Source organism: Glarea lozoyensis, assembly GCF_000409485.1.
Source record: "Glarea lozoyensis ATCC 20868 chromosome Unknown GLAREA16, whole genome shotgun sequence".
Classification (NCBI taxonomy): domain Eukaryota; kingdom Fungi; phylum Ascomycota; class Leotiomycetes; order Helotiales; family Helotiaceae; genus Glarea; species Glarea lozoyensis.
Genome location: NW_007360990.1, coordinates 12,513 through 32,623, shown reverse-complemented (window position 1 = coordinate 32,623; position 20,111 = coordinate 12,513). Strand labels below are relative to the sequence as shown.

At 45.8% G+C, this 20,111-nt stretch overlaps 9 protein-coding genes across 9 annotated transcripts; 7 read left to right on the top strand and 2 right to left on the bottom strand.

Moving 5' to 3' along the window:
* Positions 1–784: 784 nt before the first annotated feature.
* GLAREA_07294 (uncharacterized protein) lies at positions 785–2,154 on the top strand (the record flags this gene model as incomplete). Its single annotated transcript, XM_008081982.1, has 2 exons — positions 785–1,981; positions 2,029–2,154. 2 exons carry the CDS (start codon positions 785–787, stop codon positions 2,152–2,154), a joined length of 1,323 nt encoding a protein of 440 aa, XP_008080173.1.
* Positions 2,155–2,222: 68 nt separating this feature from the next.
* Positions 2,223–4,233, bottom strand: GLAREA_07293 ((Trans)glycosidase; the record flags this gene model as incomplete). Its single annotated transcript, XM_008081981.1, has 2 exons — positions 2,223–4,142; positions 4,207–4,233. The coding sequence occupies 2 exons, from the start codon at positions 4,231–4,233 to the stop codon at positions 2,223–2,225; spliced, it is 1,947 nt and encodes a 648-aa protein (XP_008080172.1).
* Positions 4,234–5,802: 1,569 nt separating this feature from the next.
* GLAREA_07292 (alpha/beta-Hydrolase) lies at positions 5,803–6,720 on the top strand (the record flags this gene model as incomplete). Its single annotated transcript, XM_008081980.1, has 1 exon — positions 5,803–6,720. One exon carries the CDS (start codon positions 5,803–5,805, stop codon positions 6,718–6,720), a length of 918 nt encoding a protein of 305 aa, XP_008080171.1.
* Positions 6,721–8,311: 1,591 nt separating this feature from the next.
* GLAREA_07291 (uncharacterized protein) lies at positions 8,312–8,698 on the top strand (the record flags this gene model as incomplete). Its single annotated transcript, XM_008081979.1, has 2 exons — positions 8,312–8,431; positions 8,492–8,698. The coding sequence occupies 2 exons, from the start codon at positions 8,312–8,314 to the stop codon at positions 8,696–8,698; spliced, it is 327 nt and encodes a 108-aa protein (XP_008080170.1).
* A 650-nt stretch (positions 8,699–9,348) lies between these two features.
* GLAREA_07290 (uncharacterized protein) lies at positions 9,349–11,337 on the top strand (the record flags this gene model as incomplete). The annotated part of the gene is made up of 5 exons (XM_008081978.1): positions 9,349–9,518; positions 9,673–9,811; positions 9,865–9,888; positions 9,983–10,567; positions 10,675–11,337. The coding sequence occupies 5 exons, from the start codon at positions 9,349–9,351 to the stop codon at positions 11,335–11,337; spliced, it is 1,581 nt and encodes a 526-aa protein (XP_008080169.1).
* Positions 11,338–11,526: 189 nt separating this feature from the next.
* On the top strand, positions 11,527–12,901 carry GLAREA_07289 (P-loop containing nucleoside triphosphate hydrolase; the record flags this gene model as incomplete). The annotated part of the gene is made up of 2 exons (XM_008081977.1): positions 11,527–12,260; positions 12,325–12,901. The coding sequence occupies 2 exons, from the start codon at positions 11,527–11,529 to the stop codon at positions 12,899–12,901; spliced, it is 1,311 nt and encodes a 436-aa protein (XP_008080168.1).
* A 137-nt stretch (positions 12,902–13,038) lies between these two features.
* On the top strand, positions 13,039–14,199 carry GLAREA_07288 (uncharacterized protein; the record flags this gene model as incomplete). The annotated part of the gene is made up of 2 exons (XM_008081976.1): positions 13,039–13,480; positions 13,733–14,199. 2 exons carry the CDS (start codon positions 13,039–13,041, stop codon positions 14,197–14,199), a joined length of 909 nt encoding a protein of 302 aa, XP_008080167.1.
* Positions 14,200–14,891: 692 nt separating this feature from the next.
* On the top strand, positions 14,892–15,215 carry GLAREA_07287 (uncharacterized protein; the record flags this gene model as incomplete). The annotated part of the gene is made up of 1 exon (XM_008081975.1): positions 14,892–15,215. The coding sequence occupies one exon, from the start codon at positions 14,892–14,894 to the stop codon at positions 15,213–15,215; it is 324 nt and encodes a 107-aa protein (XP_008080166.1).
* A 2,065-nt stretch (positions 15,216–17,280) lies between these two features.
* On the bottom strand, positions 17,281–17,916 carry GLAREA_07286 (uncharacterized protein; the record flags this gene model as incomplete). The annotated part of the gene is made up of 1 exon (XM_008081974.1): positions 17,281–17,916. One exon carries the CDS (start codon positions 17,914–17,916, stop codon positions 17,281–17,283), a length of 636 nt encoding a protein of 211 aa, XP_008080165.1.
* Positions 17,917–20,111: the final 2,195 nt, after the last annotated feature.

Here is a 20,111-nt window from a genome sequence, read left to right as displayed (position 1 = left end):
GGGAGGAATGTGGTCTTTGTAATGTGAAGCTAGATAACGTTCAACTTCCTTGCAACCATAAGAAGAACGACGTTCCGTGCCACCAAGCGCAAGATCCTGGCACCGTCAAATGCTATGTTCCTGTCCAGAAGAAAGTTTCGGGCTGTGATCACATGGTCCAGGTTCCGTGTTATCAGGATGTCACAAACACGTTTTTCAGGTTTCCGGAGCCTTGTGGGACGACTTTGACTTGTGGTCATTGCTGCCTGGGCAGTTGTGGTAAATGCAAGCGTCATGATGCTGAGATGAATATTGTCATAACACACCAAAAATGCACCAAAATTTGCGGTCGACGTTTTAGTACCTGCAACCACACGTGCCCGAAAACATGTCATGACGGAACGAATTGTGAGCTGTGTTTCGCACGTTGCGAGGTAAGAATACGAACACCCATAATGAAATGCTTCCTGTTTAAATCCCTTGGAAGGGCCTTGGCTTCAAAAAAATCACGTTATGTTTCACAGAAATGCTAATGCCTACAGGTTCAATGTTCTCACTCTCGATGCACATTGCGTTGCCACCAATCTTGTGCTCCCTGATACAAGCCTGCATCTGGTCTTGCCCTCACAAAGGAACATGTGACATGCCGTGTGCTGCTCCTTGTAATCGTTTGCCATGTAATGAGCGTTGCTCTGAGTTTCTCACATGTGGCCATCGATGTCCAGGTATCTGCGGTGAAGTGTGCCCGGAGGGTTACTGTCACATATGTTCTGAAAAATTGACCGATCGAGTCGACTTTCTTGAGATGAAGACTTATGCAGTAATTGACCCATCAGATAGCCCAATAGTTGTGCTTGGATATGGCCACTTCTTCACAGCGGACTCTCTTGACGGAGTGCTGGGCATGGCGGAGGTGTATGATGTTGACGGACACGGACATTTCATCGGACTCAAAGATATGTCTGGACAGTTGGCTCACTTGGTTCCTCGTTGTCCTGACTGTCAATGTCCCGTCCGACAGTTTGCAACGAATAGATATAATAGGGTGATAAACCGGGCTGTCATAGATGAGATGTCCAAACGTTTTCTCACGACGGGGAAAGATGACCTTCGAAGATTGGCAGATGAACTTGCAGAGCTTGAAAAGAGCCTGGAGGCAACTCGAGAGGAAATTGTGCAGTCAGTTCGTCAGGCCAAAGCTCATGTGACTTCAAGCTTCACCCAAGCAGAAATTTCGAAAGTCACAGGTGTCCTTCAAAAACGACACAACGAATCGCGGAAAATAGAGGGCCGTATCAAAACCTGGCGCAACAGTGTCGCTGATCAACATCAACCCGCGAAAAAGTTACATGACGCAACAGTTCAAGCAGCTAGAAGAGCCGCTGTTGTCCATGCATCACTGGATTTGATACTCGATGATTTATCTCTGATGGAGATGGCACCAGTCCTACCATCTGATCGTCGAGTGACCATGGGTGGACAAATGCTTCAGATCAAGAGCAAATGTCTCATCCTCAATGACAAATTTATCATTGCTCAAGCGCTGAAAGCACTCTCCAACAGTAAATCTATCAAGATGCCTGGCGGATCTCCTGCTTTACTTGCGATTCCGTTTTTTGAGAGCTGCAAAGCTTTCATTGGCGAGTGCCATGTAGAAAATCTGCCGAAGTTACTTGTCGAAGCGTCGCTATTCTACGCCAGTATTGCACGCTGCTTCGAATCCTTCTGCAATACTGATAAGATTGACCTACGAACTTCGACAGCTTACATAGCGAAGGCTAAGCAGCTTTTCGAAGAAGCTTCTGAGGTTTGCAAGCAACCGTTTCATAACGCTCAAAGCTTGCGAGATACAGTCGAGGTATCGATTCGTCTGATGAGAAGGCAATGGTATGACGAGGTTACAGCGGATGAACTGAATGCAATTAAAAATACGATGGTGCAGGGTTCTCAGGGAATTGCGAGTCATTCGGGCCATTGGTATAATTGCAAGAATGGACATCCGGTAAGTTGATAACTTTACGCTCATGAAATCCGCTAAGATGCTTTTAGTTTGCAATTGGTGAGTGTGGTATGCCAATGGAACAGGCTCGATGTCCTGAATGCGGAGCGGCTGTTGGCGGACAGAATAATACGCCGGCTGGTGGGGTAACTCGCGCGACACAGATGGAAGATTGAAAGGAAGCATATACTATTCAATATAGAGCATCAGAAGTCTTCGTTTCCTGCTCTCCAAATTTCATTATTTACGAACAGTTATTACAATCTGGGTCCGCATTATTCTTCCAGGTTCGAGTTGCTACTCCTTTAGCTGTACGACTCGCAGTTCCCGGTTCGAGCTCCAGTACGATAACCTCATTTGGAGCATCTGATCGCAAATAACAACCCGGAACAAACAGTTCTTGTTGTGGCCCAATAGTCCAATACCGACCTAGGTTGTAACCATTCACGAAAACCACACCTTTCACGCCTCCTGGCAAAGATAAGAATGTATCGGCTGCCATGCCCTTTTGAGCAGTGGTAAAAGTTCCCCGATACCACACTGGCGGGCCATTTGCTGTAACAGACTTACTGCCGCTGAGTGCTGGGGCGGCTTCGAGGGGAAAGTTGTAGTGGTTCCAGATCGTGATCTTTGTACTGCCAACGGTCACATCGCCAACGACACCCTTAGTTTGGTCGCTGAAGCCATTGTCAGCGCGTCCCAGATTTTCCACTAGGAGCCAAAGCTTGTCACCCTTGACCACGTCGATACTTATGCTGGCCGGCGTCTTATAGATGGCATCAATTACACCTTTCTTCTGGCCGTTCACATAGATGATAACTCGGTCACGAGGCGCACCGGGACCAGCCTGCACTTTACCTAAAGCGGCGGCTGTTATGATAGACTCGTAAAGGATGTACCCAAAGACTTGCCCGGTAGCTTCCATAGACATTGGTGACGATGAAGTTCGCGGGGTCGGCAATGTATCGAAAAGACCCTGCATCGGCTTCAGTGCGAACTCGGGCACGGCGACAAGAGGTGGTGTTGAAGGCACGGCGGGTGTATTAGGTGAATACTTGATGACTGCATTGCGGAAGTTGGTGTATATGCTCGCTGGTCTGCCCGTCTCGTCAAGAGGGGCACCATAGTCATAGCTCGTGGTGAAAGGTGACACAGGATTCGGACCTCCACTTCCACTACCAAAGGCAAAGCTTGTTCCGCCATGGAACATGTATATGCTGAAGTGGTGACCATTAGATAAAATCCAGTCCAGCTCGCTGGCTCGCCCTGCCTTGCCTGCTGTGTCACCGTCGTAACTCGAGTGACCATTGTGGGGACCCCAGGAATCGAACCAGCGAATCCAATACTCGCCATTCATCAGAGGGCCGAGACTGCTTTGATCCTTGACTACTTGGTCACGAAGCTTGAACCCATTCTTGGAATCGGTGCCGTCGATGACCGATAATGCGCCAGGTACCTGACCACTTTTGATGGCTCCCTCCTGGGCTCCATCATTCGTGTACTGCTTCGTATTGGGAAAACTGGTCTTGAGAAGATTCGACAGAGCATTTGTATAAGCATGATCGCTCCCCACATATCCATACTCGTTCTCGATCTGGACCATGAGAATGGGTCCGCCATTGCTGATTAAGGCACTCTGCAGCTGGGCGCCGACCTTTGCAAAGTAGTTGCCAGACGCTGTGAGGAATGGAGAGTTGTTAGAGCGAATCTTCAAGCCTGAGATTTGAGTGAGCCATCCCGGGAGCCCACCCCATTCCCGCTCACCGCAGATATATGGGCCTGGACGAAGGACCGCTTTCATGCCTGCGTTCTGGATCTCCTGAAACCACGCGGCAACGTCGTTGTTGCCCGTGAAATTAAACTGACCTTGATGCGGCTCGATGTGATGCCAGTACAAGTACGAGAATATGGTGTTAAGTCCCATCGCCTTGGCCATCTGAATCCGCTGAGCCCAGTAGGCGCGGGGCACCCGTTGAGGGTCGATCTGGCCACCGATGATCTGGTACGCTTTGCCATTGACGTAGAAGGTTTTGCTATCCCAAGTGAAAGTTCCGGTGCCAGAAGCAGTTGCTGGTGTCGTGGTTGCGGCACGAATGTCGAGATGTTGAGCAACTTGAGTTGAAGCAATAGCGACCAGTGTTGTTGGCTGTGGCTTTGGAGCATCCTTGATATCTGCTTTTGATACTTAGCGCTCGTCCGTTTTGGCCCTTTTCTTTCCAAAGAATTACCTGGCAAACATCGTGAAATATCTTCATTTTGGTGTATGCATGAAACTCCGAGTTCACATCTCGTTGCGTCAACCCGGCTTGCCCCACTACACTTTTCCCATGGCTGGAGAGCAGAGACTATGCTAGTAACAGAGATAAAGAAGAGAGCATGATACCACATTCTCTTAGATGTTGATATTGGTATGTGAGACATATGTAAGTGAATTCTAAACTTCCCTAATAGTGAGATACAACCTTTATCCCATCTATTATATAGAGAGTTTTAACACACAGAGTTTCTCGAATCTCTTAATCTCTGTGACTAATTGAGGTCGACGGAGTGTTACCATGCCGCTTCTCTCAAATAAAGTAGAGAATACAACCCGAAGATACAACCAAACAACGTGAGGAAAATCTACTACAGCGCCAATAACAATGCTGCGGGATATCAACCTCGCTTCTTAAACGGATGAAACCCTCGCGGAGACTCTCTTTTAATAGGTGCGCTAGTGACCCGCATTGTTCCCTCCCAAGCATGTACGCTCCCCGCGAATGTAAATCTCTTATTAGATCATGCGAGCCATTATTCAACTTTGGTACACGCAATACTGCAAAGGCTAAGTGATCCACAGAAAAGCATTGTACAGGGTTGTCGTTAAGAGCTGCCATGCTCTGCTCTTGACAGTCATCATCACTTGATATCATGGACATTGGTGTAATGATACTCCAGTTCATTCAGCTTAAGATTCACAAAGGATTTGGTAGTTCCCAGCGCGTTTAGAACTGTTGCATCGACCTATTTTCTGAAGGTTCTGAGTCCAATATCATTGCACTTTAGCTCAACCGAATGCTCTAACCAGGTGTTCCAGTTCATTCCAGACCATCATGTTCAACTAGAGTCTTGTGTGCACAGCACCTAGAACTGGTCAACAAAATAAAGAGCACAACAAAATCATTTGAACAATTACTCTCTGTCCCTCCTTTAAACGCCGTCAATAAATGTGCATTACGGAGGAAGCAGTGCCGATTTAATTGCCATTAACTAATGCCGAGGGTATATCAATATAGATGCTGAATGAATACGATTGGCTCGAATACTTGCTAGCTTTTCCAAAGTTCGAAATTTTCTGGCAATTCCCAACCTCGTAGAACCATCAGAAAAGTTGAACTTGGTTTCGGACCAATGATGTACCAAAGGGTTAGGCGCCCCAATCACGAATTGTTCAGGCGCTCCAATTATAAATTAGCCAGGTAATGGAATGGAAGTCGTCAATTATCCAATTTTCACAACGAAGCCAGAATGCTAGAACTCTTAAATTAAAAAACCGCTGATATGTGGTAAGTCACCGTTTTGAAGGTCGGTTGAGAGTCCTCCGTTTTTGGTATACTCATTGTTTATGGTAACCTCATGACACTTCCGCACATGGTCTCGTTCCCCGCACTATTCTCATCACCACAAGCATTAGTGAGGCCTGACAATTAAAGCCATGATTCGCACAACCAACTAGCATATCTCAATCTACTTTAAGATTGATCAAACTTTCCATAAATATAAGCGAGGTTTCGCAAGTCATCTATACTTTGCGAATTATCTTGTCAATTTGATTTTGAATCATTATGGTTTCCTCAAACTCTCTTGTGGGAACGTTTTTAAGCACCGTAGCACTTTTGGGACAATGCATACCTAGTGCCTACGGCCATTCAGTGCCAATTGGCATCAAATCCTCCAGACAAGTAATTAACGGCAACTCACCTGGGTGCGGCAAAACCCCAACCATAACATCTGGAACCAAGTCTATCACCGTCAATGGCCAAAACAGACAATACATCATTCGCGTCCCTTCTGGTTACGACAAGAATAAGCCTTACAAGCTGATATTCGGCTTCCACTGGGTCGGTGGCACCATGACAGACGTCGCAAGTGGTGGGAGTGATGGTGCACTCTGGGCATACTACGGACAGCAGCGAATGGCAAACGAAAACGCCATTCTTGTTGCACCACAAGGGCTTGGTAACGGATGGGCCAATTCGGGCGGTCAGGACATCAACTTTGTGGACCAAATGAGAAAGGCAATCGAAAATGACCTTTGTGTCAACCAGGGACAACGTTTTGCAGTTGGCTTTTCTTATGGGGGATCGATGTCCTTCTCGATTACTTGCTCGCGAGCCAAAGACTTTCGTGCGGTGGCTGTTATATCTGGTGGACAGCTGAGTGGTTGCGATGGTGGCACATCTCCAATTGCGTATCTCGGTATTCACGGCATCAACGATGGCACTCTACCTATTTCCACTGGCCGTGGACTACGTGACAAATTCGTTGCCAACAATGGCTGTACCAAGATAAGTCCAAAGGAGCCTGCGGCTGGAAGCAAGACGCACGTGAAGACCGAGTATTCTGGATGCAAAGCTGGCTACCCTGTTACCTGGATTGCGTTCGACGGTGGCCATGCTCCCGCACCGGTGGATGGAGGTAGTGATAGTGGTGCAAAGTCGTACACCCCGAAGGAGATATGGAGTTTCTTTTCTCAGTGGTGATAATTGTGGAAGGAAAGTACTCGTGGAATGAAAGGTCTCTCCCCAAGTGAGGTTGATATTTGATAGTGGATTCAGGTTATTTATCCTGCACGGGGCAAGAATGTAATGATAAGTCTGAATGAACACTGCATGGTTGAATTTTCGACTTTTGGCTGCGCCTCTAATAGATTCTGGGGACAACTGCATCAACTCCAGCCTCGTGTACTTCGCAAAATGTGTTGCCCAACATGATCGAAATCTCTTCTGGGCCTCTTTTCGTGTTACTTCGAGGTTTCTTTTTCTGTTTATTTCATGCCGCCCTGCGCCTTGCTACCTGCAACCTTGTCCGCCCAAGAATCGGGGCGAATTCGCCTCGGGCTATGAGGCTGCATAATACAAGGTTTTAACAATAAAATCAACAGGCCTCAGAACAGCTCCATTGTAGGAGTCACTTAAGACAAGTCCCACATGCTAATATGCATGTGCAGTAACAGCTACCAGTAATATCATGTTGCTGCGTGAAGCAAGTCGGCGGAGTTGCAGCCCAAATGCATAATATTTCACCCAGGAGAAGCCGCCCCGATTCTGAGGTGAGCTGCTGTGCCATGTTTTAACAAGCGATGGCAGACTGACAAGATTTGAACAGTCGAAAAAAATATATATAAGTTGAGGGTCTCCCGTTGGAATCTCGATCAACCAAAGTTGCCGTCAAAACTTGACTTGAAAAGGAGACGAGGCCCGCTGCGAATTGTGAGTGACCACTCTTCAGTTTTACACAAGATGGAAAACCATACTGACTTTTCTCTTAGTCAGCAATTTCAACTCGACCTGACTTACGGTGTTGATTCGACCAATAAGTCTGGTTTTATTGTCCAACGTCAACATGCCTCCTGGCCTCATGGGGATGACTTCTCAAGTCTGCTAAATCCCGACATCCTTCCAGAATTGAAGACAGCATTCACCGACACTCATAATACAGTTTTTGATCCAACGTGTGAGTTAGTCTCTGAAGCAAAAGCTGTCAACAATTGCATGATTTTAATGAAATACCACTCTAGTTTCAGGGGGTTACTCAATTTCTGATGAACCTGTCGAACAAGTCAATTTCACACATGGTACGTAAAACACCCCCAAAATCCGATCAAATTTCCTCCATATCTATATCGCACGAAGACTTCTTTTGGTCGCTCTATTCGCTTCTATCACTGCCGATTTCGTGACAGACGCTTGTGGCTATGGTAATATCAGCTACACCATGGAACCAAGGGCCTTTGCATAGCACGACTAACATTCCCAAAGATCTAAATTTCAATTACTTTGTTTCGAACCACATCGAAAGTGACCAACATCGTAAGCACTACCGATAAACATGCAATACAACAAATGAGCTCACGTTTTGGCAGCTGAGAACTGCCAAGCTGGATTTAATAATTATTCTTTCGACTGCCTAAGCAGCAACCATAATTATCCCATGGGGTACGCTGCGTGATTATTTGTTTCGTTTCACGTTTCGCCTTTTAAATCCATCGCATCACTCCATTGTATCCCCGGCAGCTGACTGGTGGTTCATAGACAGGAATCTTCCTTATTCACATACTCGAGCACCGGAAATATGGCTGCTGATGCTACGGCGGTCTCTTCTTCCGTAGAACAGGGCAACAAGACCGATTTCAGATCCAGCTCGCCATACCCAATTGGCCGCCGAATCCCCTCCGAATCTACATCTGTGCTCGTAACAACTTCTTTTCAGACAAATTATTACCGTTGTTAACGTTGCTCAGAAGACACAAAGCCAAACAGAACAGAGACTATGTTTGCTTGGTTCCAAATTGCAAACACACCCGTTTTGGTGACAAAGGTGGCCTGGATCGACATACCCGCGAGGTTCACGGATCACAAGCTTATTTTTGCCCTGTTGCTCTCTGCAATCGTCACGTCAGAGGATTTACGAGAAGTTACAACCTATTTCAACATCAGAAGAGATGCCATCCTTCGTTGACTCCAAATGTTACACTAGCGTCAATGGGACGACAACACGATCTTACAGGTCGTAGTATGAAAACACAGCAAGAACCCTTCGTAGATGGGTCGTTCCCCGAGGTAGTCTCTGGACAAAATGAGGAGGTCGCGGAAAAGTTGGAACATCTTTACAGTATGCGAGCGGAAATCGAGGCAGATATTCAGGCCCTCAAGAGAAGTTCGAATCTTCTAGGGAATTATCTCTGACTACCCTCGCGGAGGGCAAAGTAAGTGGTAGTCAAAACACAACATTTCTTCGATTAAATTGACGAAATATCGTAAATTTAGTGGATTAACTTAGAACATTGGTACTTTCCGTCAATTATTTTCAGTAAATGAGACTTTTTAAGCTCTGTTCGGAGTCGACTTATTATTTTAGTCTAAGATTAGTGGATATGTGACTGACACTTATTTTGTCCTCCGCGAGCCACCTCAATGAGAAAGGATACAATACAAAAACTCCTTTATGTCAAAGCTAGATATGCTACCTACATAGGTAGGTAGGTATTCACTATAAGACTGAAAGTTTGGCTGGTTTCCTATTTCGGTTTAGCGCTTCGCTTAATGAAGATTGTAACCCATGACGAGGTCCACAAGAAATTTCGTGATCTAGCTTATTAAACCCTCAAAATGCCTTGGGCCCAAATTCTACTGAAAAGACATCGTTGCGCGAATTGCATGCGTCCGGATCAGCTATCACTAGTACTGAGAAGGCTCCGGATCGAGATCGAATATTTGACTGCAATAATGCACGCAGACGGAAGAAAGAAGTCGCAAACGGACCGCGGTTCCAAAATTGAGTACGAGCATTCGAAATCCACCGCGGGGACAACCACTGGAGTGCCATGCTGTAGCAATTAACGCCTGGTTCTTCTGAGAGCGCAGTCAATTTTCAGAATGACTTGAGCAAAGATCCTGGCGAATCTTTAGTACGTAACAGTCAAGACATTGTAGATCGGTCAAAGCTGACAGCAAGCAGGGGACCAAGAATGATCCTCCGTCCAAACTCCAATGTGCAGCTGATCCTTGGAGGCAGAGCGTCCAAGATAACGGCGGCGACGTTGTTCAGTCAACTCCAGACATCAACGCACGAGTGAGTTGCCTCTGAAACATATCTTTGGTTGATCCGAAGCTGATGCTCTTTAGGACAATGCGACGGAAAGCAGGATTGTCAGTATCACTTACTGGGTTATACATCGCCAATTCGACTACGCTGACACTCGACTCCGCTGACACTCGACTACCTCCTTTCCATCATTTTTAGGTCGATGAGCCTGTTTACGGTCGTAACGTGACGAACAAAGATGGTACCCTATCCTTCAAGAAGCATGATCATTGGCATCACATAAAAACCATGCTGGTGGGGGAGAACACCAAGACAAATATGCAAAAGCGAATCAACTTTGTTAGACTCATCTTTGGGGCCGAAAAGGGAACTCGACCGTACATTGGAATCAGTGTACTGGTTGTTCGCGAAGATCATGTTCCTTGGCAGTACGATCAGCCATGCTACACCTTCGAATTGTGGTTTGAGCATGATTCAACCAAAGTCAGCTTCAAAAATTTCAAGGCTAACGATCCCGAAACAACCTCGCACATGCAAGAGCTTGGCATTCAAACCGATATACCAGAGGATTCTGACGTTATGTGCTTGAGACTCACACAAGACGAAGGTCATTTCCCGCTTGGAGTCAACTATCCACATAGCTGCTCGGACTCAAAACTTGAACAACTCAGCTTGCTAGAAGAATCTAATGGTGCGACCGAGTGGCGTTTCTATACCATTGCCCATGGAAGTGTGGCGTCAACCCTCTTTCACGTTGATCAGGTGTTCGGCACAAATCAGATCGTAAGCCGTTTTGGCACTTGCAGATCAATGGTCGCTTTAAGTAAGTTCTATGTCTGCTTTCTGTTACTTTTTGCATTTGCTAATCTGTTTCTAGTATTCAATGGCAGCCTGATGCTTTGAAGCAATTCCTCCGAGGGAGCAAACTTCCAGAGGCCGAGGACGTCGAAATTCCCGATACATACGGTGACCTTACGAGATTTTCTACTTCGAACCAGTACAAAGCACGATATGGGTTTGGAACCATCTTCGACAATCTCGTTGACCGCCTCAACGCCGAGAAGTCAAGAAACGAGACGGTCCATGCTTTTTGGATTAAGCACCCAACTCGTCAATCCTGCCACTGGGTTTCCGTCAATCTTGGGGAGGCTGCAACTGCTTTGTCAAACATCCTCAAGGAGGACAACGCCATTCAACTTTGCGACGAGCCGTTCCTGCCCGACCAAGATGGTTCGGATCTTGGCGGAATATTTGGGACAATTGTTCATACGGGAATGGTCAACCATGGTGGTACACACTTGGTATCGGTCCAGCTTCCGGATGAGTTGCATAATATGGATGCTAGCTGTGATACTTGGACACGAGATGCTCCAAAGGTGCCAGTATATCTCAAGGTAAACAGCAATCCAAAGACAACCTTGTACCGTCTGAGAGCAATCTCATCCCTCTACCCCGATGAGGATCGCATTCTACCTCCCGGCCACGACCATGCCGGTGACAACGGAATGGAAGATGACGCAGATCGCGAGGCTGTGGAAGAAGTTGAAGAATGAACAGAATGAACTCGCTCAAGAAGAGTCCGGTGACAACTCAGACGCAGTTGCAAATCCAGATGCCACCGCTGATCCAGAGCCCGCTGCTGATCCTCAAGTACAAGTACAAGGAGGTTTGCAAGTAGGGGAAAAATACCGCAATCTCCAGTATCATTTCTCATGGGGGGCAGTTGCGCTAAACTACTACGAATGTGGGATTGCCGTCGTGGAATTCCTGATGAGAACTACAATCTCGCAACTCGTGAGCTTACCCCAACACAGCGACGAGAGCTGGACATGATTGTTACTGAAGTTCCAAACGGTATTCTTCTTATCACGGGAGGACCTGGCTTTGGAAAGACAACAGCAGTTGTTGCTCTTGTCAACCTTCATTTACTGTCCGGAAAGCTCTTATATGGGCTTGCAAGCGCGAACTCTGCCGTCGATAACTTCCATGAGCGTACGCTCAAGGGCACAGCCGGCACAAAGCGACTCCAGCGTGTTTACACTGAGTCACATGAGATTAGATGGCTGGAAGATCTAGATGCAAGTAACTTCCACAGCTTGCCAACGCTAAAAGAATTCCCATCGGACCCTCAAGCCATATATAGAGGATCCTTGTCTCAAACGGTACTCCAAATTGCGGGCGTCATTCCTACCGAGGAAGACTGGCTACTGGAACTTAGAGGCGAACACCCCGATCTTGTCGCTTTTTTGCAGACACCTGTTGCCCAGCGCGATCATGTAGTAGATGCGAGACAGGGGCGCCAAACTTGGTACAAAAACATTTTCGCTGCTATTCTTGGCAAGGTTGACATGGTCTTTTGTACAACAACCTGCTCTGGAGAGAGATTTCTACGGGACTTCAACAAGAAAGTCAAGTGTCATGTCTTCGATGAAGCTGCCTCTACAGGAACCCGAAATATTAATATCCTGGAAAGGACGTACGCAACTTATCATGGTCGGTGACGCCCACCAGTTACCACCTACTGTGATTTCACAAAACAGTCGGGCAAAAAATGGCGAGAGAATCAACAAGCTTGCCCCAGAAGCTGGGTTACCAATGATGGAGCGATTGTACAAGGACGGATGGCCGAGATGGAATCAGCACGAGCAGTTACGAATGCCTGCAGGTCTTTTCGACGTTGCTGCAGTCACCTGCTATAATTCCAAACAGCCATGGAGCTACGGAGAGGTTAACAGTCTCGAAAACGATCCTAGCTTGTTTCCACAGGCGCGACTTTTTGAAAAGTGGGCGAAAGAGAAAAAAGCTGTCAATCCTGTAGCGAATCGTCCAGCAACACGTGTTACCCCAGCGCCAAAGTTTCATGTGTACCCATTATTGGTAGACGTCCAGGACACATACGCTTACAAGAACGTTAGAGGAACATCTGGAGGAAACACCCAGACAGCTCACTATGTCCTCACATACATGAAAGACTTGGTACAAAAGGGTATCGCAAAAGTGTCTGACTTTGGGGTTGTTACACCCTACCTTGAGGAGGTTGCGCTGTACAACGAGGTTAAACGAACTATACCTTTCTTCAAATATTTGAAAGTCACCACTGCCTGCCACTGCCAATAAAATACAGGGGTTCGACGAATTGTTCGTGTTTGTCGATGTGGTTCTTGGTACAAACATGGCAGGAATGGGGGCGCTTTTGACGAAGAAGCGATTGGCAGTAATGCTAACTCGCCAAACGACAAGGCTTAGTCGTCGTTATGGACTCAGGATGTTTAGAACCTCCAAAGAAGGGGAAAAATGACGAGGAAGAGCCGATTGCAGACCCGGAAGAAGAGCAATTGGATGAGAGCATTGATCAAGATGAGGAGGAGTGGGAACTCGATAAGAAGGCTGGTGGAAATTTAGATTCGCTCAAAACCATGTACAAGTGGTTCGTGAATCGTGGACGAATTTTCACAGAAAATGCCGCATCTGCGAACAATAAATACGTCGATCAGATCGATGAGACAAAGGGTAAGCGAGAGCAGGATCGTTGGGTAGCGCTTCGGAAATCTGAATGGGAGGATCTCGAGGCTGAGGGCTATTCGAAAAATCCGCTGTTAGATACAGAAAACGAACCAGAAGGAGAGGGACAAGACCAAGAGGGGGATGCCGGTCAGACTGGAGAAAATCCAGGCAACACCAACGGTTGGGGTACTGGTGACACTAATCAAGCCTGGGGAAACACAGAAAACGGCAATTAAAACGAAGGAAGCGCAGACAACGGCAACCCTTGGGGTACAAATACAGATACATCCTGGGGTGGGGTTGCCGAAGGAAACAAGACTGAAACCGTGGTCGAGCCTGAGAATGACGACCAAAATCAGCAACCGGTATTCTCCAATTTCCCGGCGGAATCTCAGCAATTTGTCTCTCAGAGCGAACCAGAAGTCGTTACTTAAGATCCCGAAGTCAAACCTCAACTTGAACTACAAGTCGTTGTTGCCAAGCTTAAATCCCACTCCAGCAGTTCTTCCAGCGCTTCCGAATCTACTATTCCTCAGGATAAACCCACACCTCAAAACGAACCACAAGTCGTTGTTCCTGAGGTCGAATCCAGCACCGTCGTTCCTGAGAAGCCGAATACCCTTGAACCGACACCCATGTATTTGAGGAAAGAATATCTCGCGGCCGTATGCAGTGGTTACGACGAAGACTGTTCCTTTGACCTCAGCAGACTGACTTTCCTGAAATCGATATACGACGAATTCTACAATATGAACCATATTGACGAATTGACGAGTTTCGAAGCATTCGCAAAAGCTGCTTTTGAAGGACCAGGAGATACCCTAGCGCAGAGAGGGCAGGCAGTCGTCGAACTTTACCTGGCTACAGACAATGCTCGAGATTGGAGTAGCTCCCCCATACCACATCGATGAATAGCTCTATCTAGGGCAAATACGCAGCGATCTCCTGTTGAAATAGTCATTCAGAATTCAATTTAGGTCTTGTTTTCTCAATCTTCTTGAGATATCTTTGACGTGTTTGTGTTAGATGTGACCGTTGCGGCGATGGGAAATGTGTTTTGGTCTTATCCCTGTCTTCTAGAGTTTAGTTAGTTGAATAGTTTTATCAAACTACCTGTCCTTTTTTGAAAAGGGTTTAACCGTCTCATTTACTGAAAATCATAGACGAAATACGCGTTATTTTGTCAACTTGTTTAAGAAATATAATGTTACCACTATATGACAACGATTATGTCTCTTTGAAACGTGCCGAAGATAGTAATAATGCGACTAGCGATATTACAATAAGCGCTTGTGAGGAAAGCATCGAGAAAAAAGGACTTAGGAGAGTAAGGAAACCGATGATATATAATCGGCACGTCTGTGCTGACTAGTCCTTGTCGCCACTATGCCCCTTGTGTGTTCAATGAAGCAAGTCATGGTAAGATTCGAATGTCCATTGACGCAATCCAGATTTCATGAAGAACGGCTGACATGTACAAGTGCGAGTAAGAAGCATGGAACCTAATATGGAATCCCATCATCTCACACGAACTATCTAGATCAATTCCCAATTGAAGTTCGGGTCAGGATATACTCGTTTATGCTGGAGGTGATAATTGAAGATGAGGACAATAGAGCCAAAAGGATTGGAAGATGATGGGTCGAACAAGTCAAATTTGTCTGGTGGCAGGTCACAATCGTCTCCAGGTCGTGAGATTGATGAGTTTTCGAACGGATCTCAATCATCTCCAGGCAATGGGCTTTATGAAGTCTCCAAAGAGTCGCAGCTAACAACAGAGGATGTTATTAAAGTCTCAAAAGAGTCGCAATTGCCTCCAGGGAAGGGAGGCCTGAATGCTACAGTTGAAGCCGACTTTTTTGACAAGAAACGGGAACAGGAAGGAATGATCGTACTGAATCTCAAGAATGGGAAAGGCGAAATATAGCACGACATCCTTATCCAGTACGAGAGGAGTCATACAAAGGGAGGCAGTCATCTGTTATCACACCCGCTCCTTCAGCTTAATAACAACATCTCTATCGAATGTCTCAAAGAAATCGTACCACGACTACTGTTCTTTACCGACAGTCTATGGAAGCTCCGTAGGTGTACACATAAGCTACAACAATATTATCAAGTAATAGGCCTAGTGGCAAGACAGCTACGATAGTCTCTACGTCCATTGCGTTTCGAAATTAACCCGGAGCAAAAACTACACCTAGAAAACGATTGGGGAGAGCCCACCCCTTTTGTACATGGTAATCAACATATATACACAGGGTTTGAGGCATGGTTCGAGGCTATCAATGAACTTCCTTTGAATGTACGATTGGTATTCAAGTTTACTCGTATATGGCGAGACTTTCGATATCTAGAAAGCTCTCCATTTAACACGGGGTCTCGTCGAAAAGGGCTTTTACATGCCAATTCAGACTACGAAATAAATTATACAGAGACTAGGAGTTTTACTCCCGTCAAACGGAGGCTGCGATTGCGGATGCTACCCACAGGTGTCAATTCAACATAACTAATAAGGAGCGAAGAAGATTGGAAGAACACGGCTACCGTGGTTTCGCTAGACGACTAGAAGTAACTACGCGTCGGAAGAGGGGGGATGGTTATAATAACAGTACATCGGATATGTCTTGTGGCAATAGCTATAACTCTGATACTATATGGGAGGTATACAAGTAGCGCGGAGACAATTCTACGAGTCCAGCTTGATTCCGTACCTGCCTTATTTGTAGAGAGCCCGTCTTCTCCCAAGGTTGATATTGCTAGGGTAGTTCTGAAATCTAGTTAAATTTAATGTATATCAACGTTTGTCTCTAAGGGTGATGTATCCATGTGTCGTGATAATGAGAATATATCTCTTAAATCTGTGGACGATAATATATAAGAAGCGTTATGATTTTTACCTCCTGGCATTCGGTAGTGAAATGGAGGGTAAAATCACAAAATACCTTAAACAAAGGCCTCCACCAAGCTTCGGGATCTGGAAAGGATCTCTAATATTCTTAGTAGCGATAGAAGGTTTTCTGACTTGATTAATTGAAAAGTACTAGGTCAATGGCTACTCCAACTAATAATTTAAATCCTGGACCATCTTCATAACGAGGTGTCGCGAGGTGTCGGGATATTAAAAGGATTGTGAAAACAAACCGTGGATTGATTACTTTGACAGGGAAATTGTCACAGAACCGCAAAGGGTGCCGTAGACGTTGGTTATGAGGAAATTCTTACCCTTCTAAAAGAAGAGCCAAAGACTATACCTACCTAAGGTAGGTAGGTACCTATTTAAGGGGGGTGGCCGCTTCACGCCTAGCTAAGCGAGCACCCCCTTAAATACATACACATGACCCGGCTTTGCTGCGACAGAAATTGTGGGATTAGAAGTAGGCATATATGTAGAATGGTATCAGAAACAGACGTTTATTGAAAGCTATCTGACTTTTATGTAATAGTACGTTATCTACAAGAATTTAAAACTCTACTCCTGTCATTTTCCCAAATCATTGTCCCTCCCTAGTCTATCCTGCTGCCGAGAATATCGTCACGATTTCTTAAACACTCTTAGGCACAACTCTAAAGCTCCCAAACGACATCTACCTCCGAGAATTCTGAGTGATTTGTAGGTTGGTGGAAACGTATGGAATTTTATCGTCTTCTCTTGTAATGCGAGTGTTGATTTTTTCGTTGTGTTGGTTCTTCTTGTCCCTGGCTTTTATCTCATGTGCGTCAAGCTTACAATTGTTGGCGATGAACTGGACGACACTGACTGGCTTCGTCTGGCCCATTCTATTGGCGCGTCCTATACCTTGATTCTCCCATTCAGTCTTCCACCAAGGCCCGCAGAGGAATACCACATTAGCTTTCGTGATATTGAGACCAACGCCTCCGCATGCTCTACTACATAGAAGCACTCCACCAAACTTGTTGAACTGGTCGAACGTTTGCTGACGCTTTTCTGGTGACTCTCTCCCGTTGTATTTGAAACACTTCACCGAATTTTACCATTCATCAAATGCAACCGCGACAATTTCGAGATAGAAAACCGATTCTGCGATGATGAGAAGATTTGTGCTGGGGTCCTTTTGCCGGAAGAAGTCGAATGCCTCAATCTTGGCCATGATCCTGGAGGACATCCAGTTATTGTTTTTCTTAATTTCCTTCAAACACTTGGACAATGCCTTCGCTTGCTCTGGTGTAACCTCATATTCCACGGCATTATCTATGCCCTGCTTTCTTGTGGTGATTTTCAGCTTAGCCATGATTTCGGCCAATCGCGGGTGGTAGGAGTGTTGAGAAGCCTTTGCGAGATGGCCCCGTGGGGGAGTCATTTTATTGTTACCGTCGCCCGGGCCTTTGTCGTTTGAATGAATGTTTATCGCCGTTATGTATTTACCGTAGTGGTAATTAGATTCTCTCTCTTCATTGGCATTGAGCGAGAATGTCCATTGTGTTCTCTCAAGGGGAGGAAGCTTAGTTAGACTGGCTGGTCTGCGTATGATCCAGGCGTTCATGAGTTGAATAAGTCTCTGGAGCCAGCGACCCGATTGCTTTGTCCATTGCTTTGTTTTTGCATTCTTCCGCGAATACACCCATCGCATAAGCCCGATGGACTTCACGGGATTGCCCGGGATCATCTGCGAGAACGCAAAATGGTCCAATCAGGTAGGGGTCAAAAAGAGATGAAAAGTGGGAGAACCTACCCTCGAAAAGCAGGCTCGGAGGATTTAAGGGGGTTGCTTAGCTAAGCGAGCTCGCGGAGGACAAAATAAGTGTCAGTCACCTGCCAAGTAATCTTGGACTAAGTGAGTAAGTCGACTTCGACCAGAGCGTAAAAATTCTTATTCGCTCAAAGTAATTGACGAAATATCTTATATTGTTCCAATTTGATCCACTAAATAACGATATTTCGTCAACTCAATCGAAGAAATACCCTAATTCGACTGCCACTTAATTTGTCCACCGCGAGGCGAGCCCCTGACGCTACTAAAAACAGGGTGTCTTCTTTACAACAACATCACTATAAGTGCTTTCGGAGAATGCATTAAGAGAAGTGGAAAGGAGAGGAGTGAGGAAGTTCATGATTTAGATGAGGATGGAGAAAGTGACTTGGATGAGGAGCTTCTCATTAGTGACACGTTTGGATCCAATAATGCCATTTGAGACAGTCAGGCGGAAAATACCAGGGTGGAAAGTGTTAGGTCTTGACACGCCATTGCAAGATCACGATGCGTCCCTTTCCAGGTTATTTCCTAAAAGCCGTTTAGGATCAGCTCGACAATAAATGAGAGTTTGCTATCCTTTCAAATTACAACCCATTACTTTTCTAAATACAGGTGATCTCCAAAGTTCACGGGTGTCAATACTATGCCTGATTGAAGAAGAGCTTCCGAGCTATTTTTAGTAGCAATCCATTGTTTCTGTTTATTATTCACCAAGCAAGTTGTTTTGTTCCAAACCACCGAGCTCCCTCCGCTACCTCACCTTACTGGGAATCACATTTTCGATCTAATCTCAAGACACAAATTTTCGACCTTCAACCCATTCAAGATTATCAAACGCTCCTTGAGCTCCTAGGTAAACGATGGATATGGATGGTGTAGAGGTAGGTATCGTGGATTATCTAGCAGAAATTTACTGACATCTGATTCCAAGAACGTAGAATCGCAATTGTTTCCGCCCGAGGACGTCACGTCTTGGTATCAAATGTTACTACAAGGGACTCATTTCCATTTACAAGACAGTCTTCCGTTCAATAACGGACTGCGGACATATACTACTGAATCCTTGACACTCGACGGACGGATATCGCAGGAGACACAAACACGCATGGAAATTGAGATAGACGGAAACGGCGGCACAAAGTTATCTCGGGAGAACCACATGATAGTCAGTGAGACAGCCTGCAGGGACATATTGGAGCGAGCGGCTACTAAAGCGACTTCGTAGTTGCCCCTCCAGCCAAACAGTTCCAGATGCTACTTTAGCAAATTCAACGCTAGAAGGAGAGCCAATTAAGGAATCCGGGATTTTTCCTTTTCAAGTAGATCTTCGTGACATTGGAACTGTTACCTTAATACAGTACGAAGTATGAGAATTATATTTTGACTAACTCATGTACACGTCCGTAATAATGCCCCCGGACAATGACAAACCTGGTGAGCCGGTGCGAGGGCATTCACGGGATTGACCCCTCTATAATTCTGCATCTTACATGTACTATGTACTTCGTAGTACTGTAACCACCACCATTCGACTTTGCCTTAGCTGCTAACGCGGGAGGGCGCAAGCGATTTCACAGGGTCCTTTCCTTCAGAGAGCCACAGTGAGACTCACAGCAACCTTGTTTTCGCCTCACTGTATGCCCAGATGACTCAACGTCTGTGGAACAATATTCTGAAGGGCTAGGAGAATGGAGATGGAAGAATTACTTATACCTGGTGATAAGATGGTTGAATAATAAATGGCCCTATATCAACGCAATTATTGCTTTGCGCATAAGAAGACGCAGAATTGGTCGTGGCGATAGCGAAAGCGAAGATGAGCATAGCGATGGAGATTCAGACTTTGGACAAGAATCTGACAAGGAAGATGAGGACGATGATGAACAACAAGTCCTTGATATTACCTTCCCTCAACGTCCCACCAGCCTACAAAGATTGGAAGATATGAAATTATAATAAACCAAAGCACTAATATGCTCAACTCGTCCCGAACTCCCATTTCAAACAGTAATCTCAGTCTCTCTTACAGCCGGCACGTTTCAAGACAACGAAAGGACTTCTCACAAATCACTTGCTGCGCATCCCATATCGCATTGTGAGGATAATAT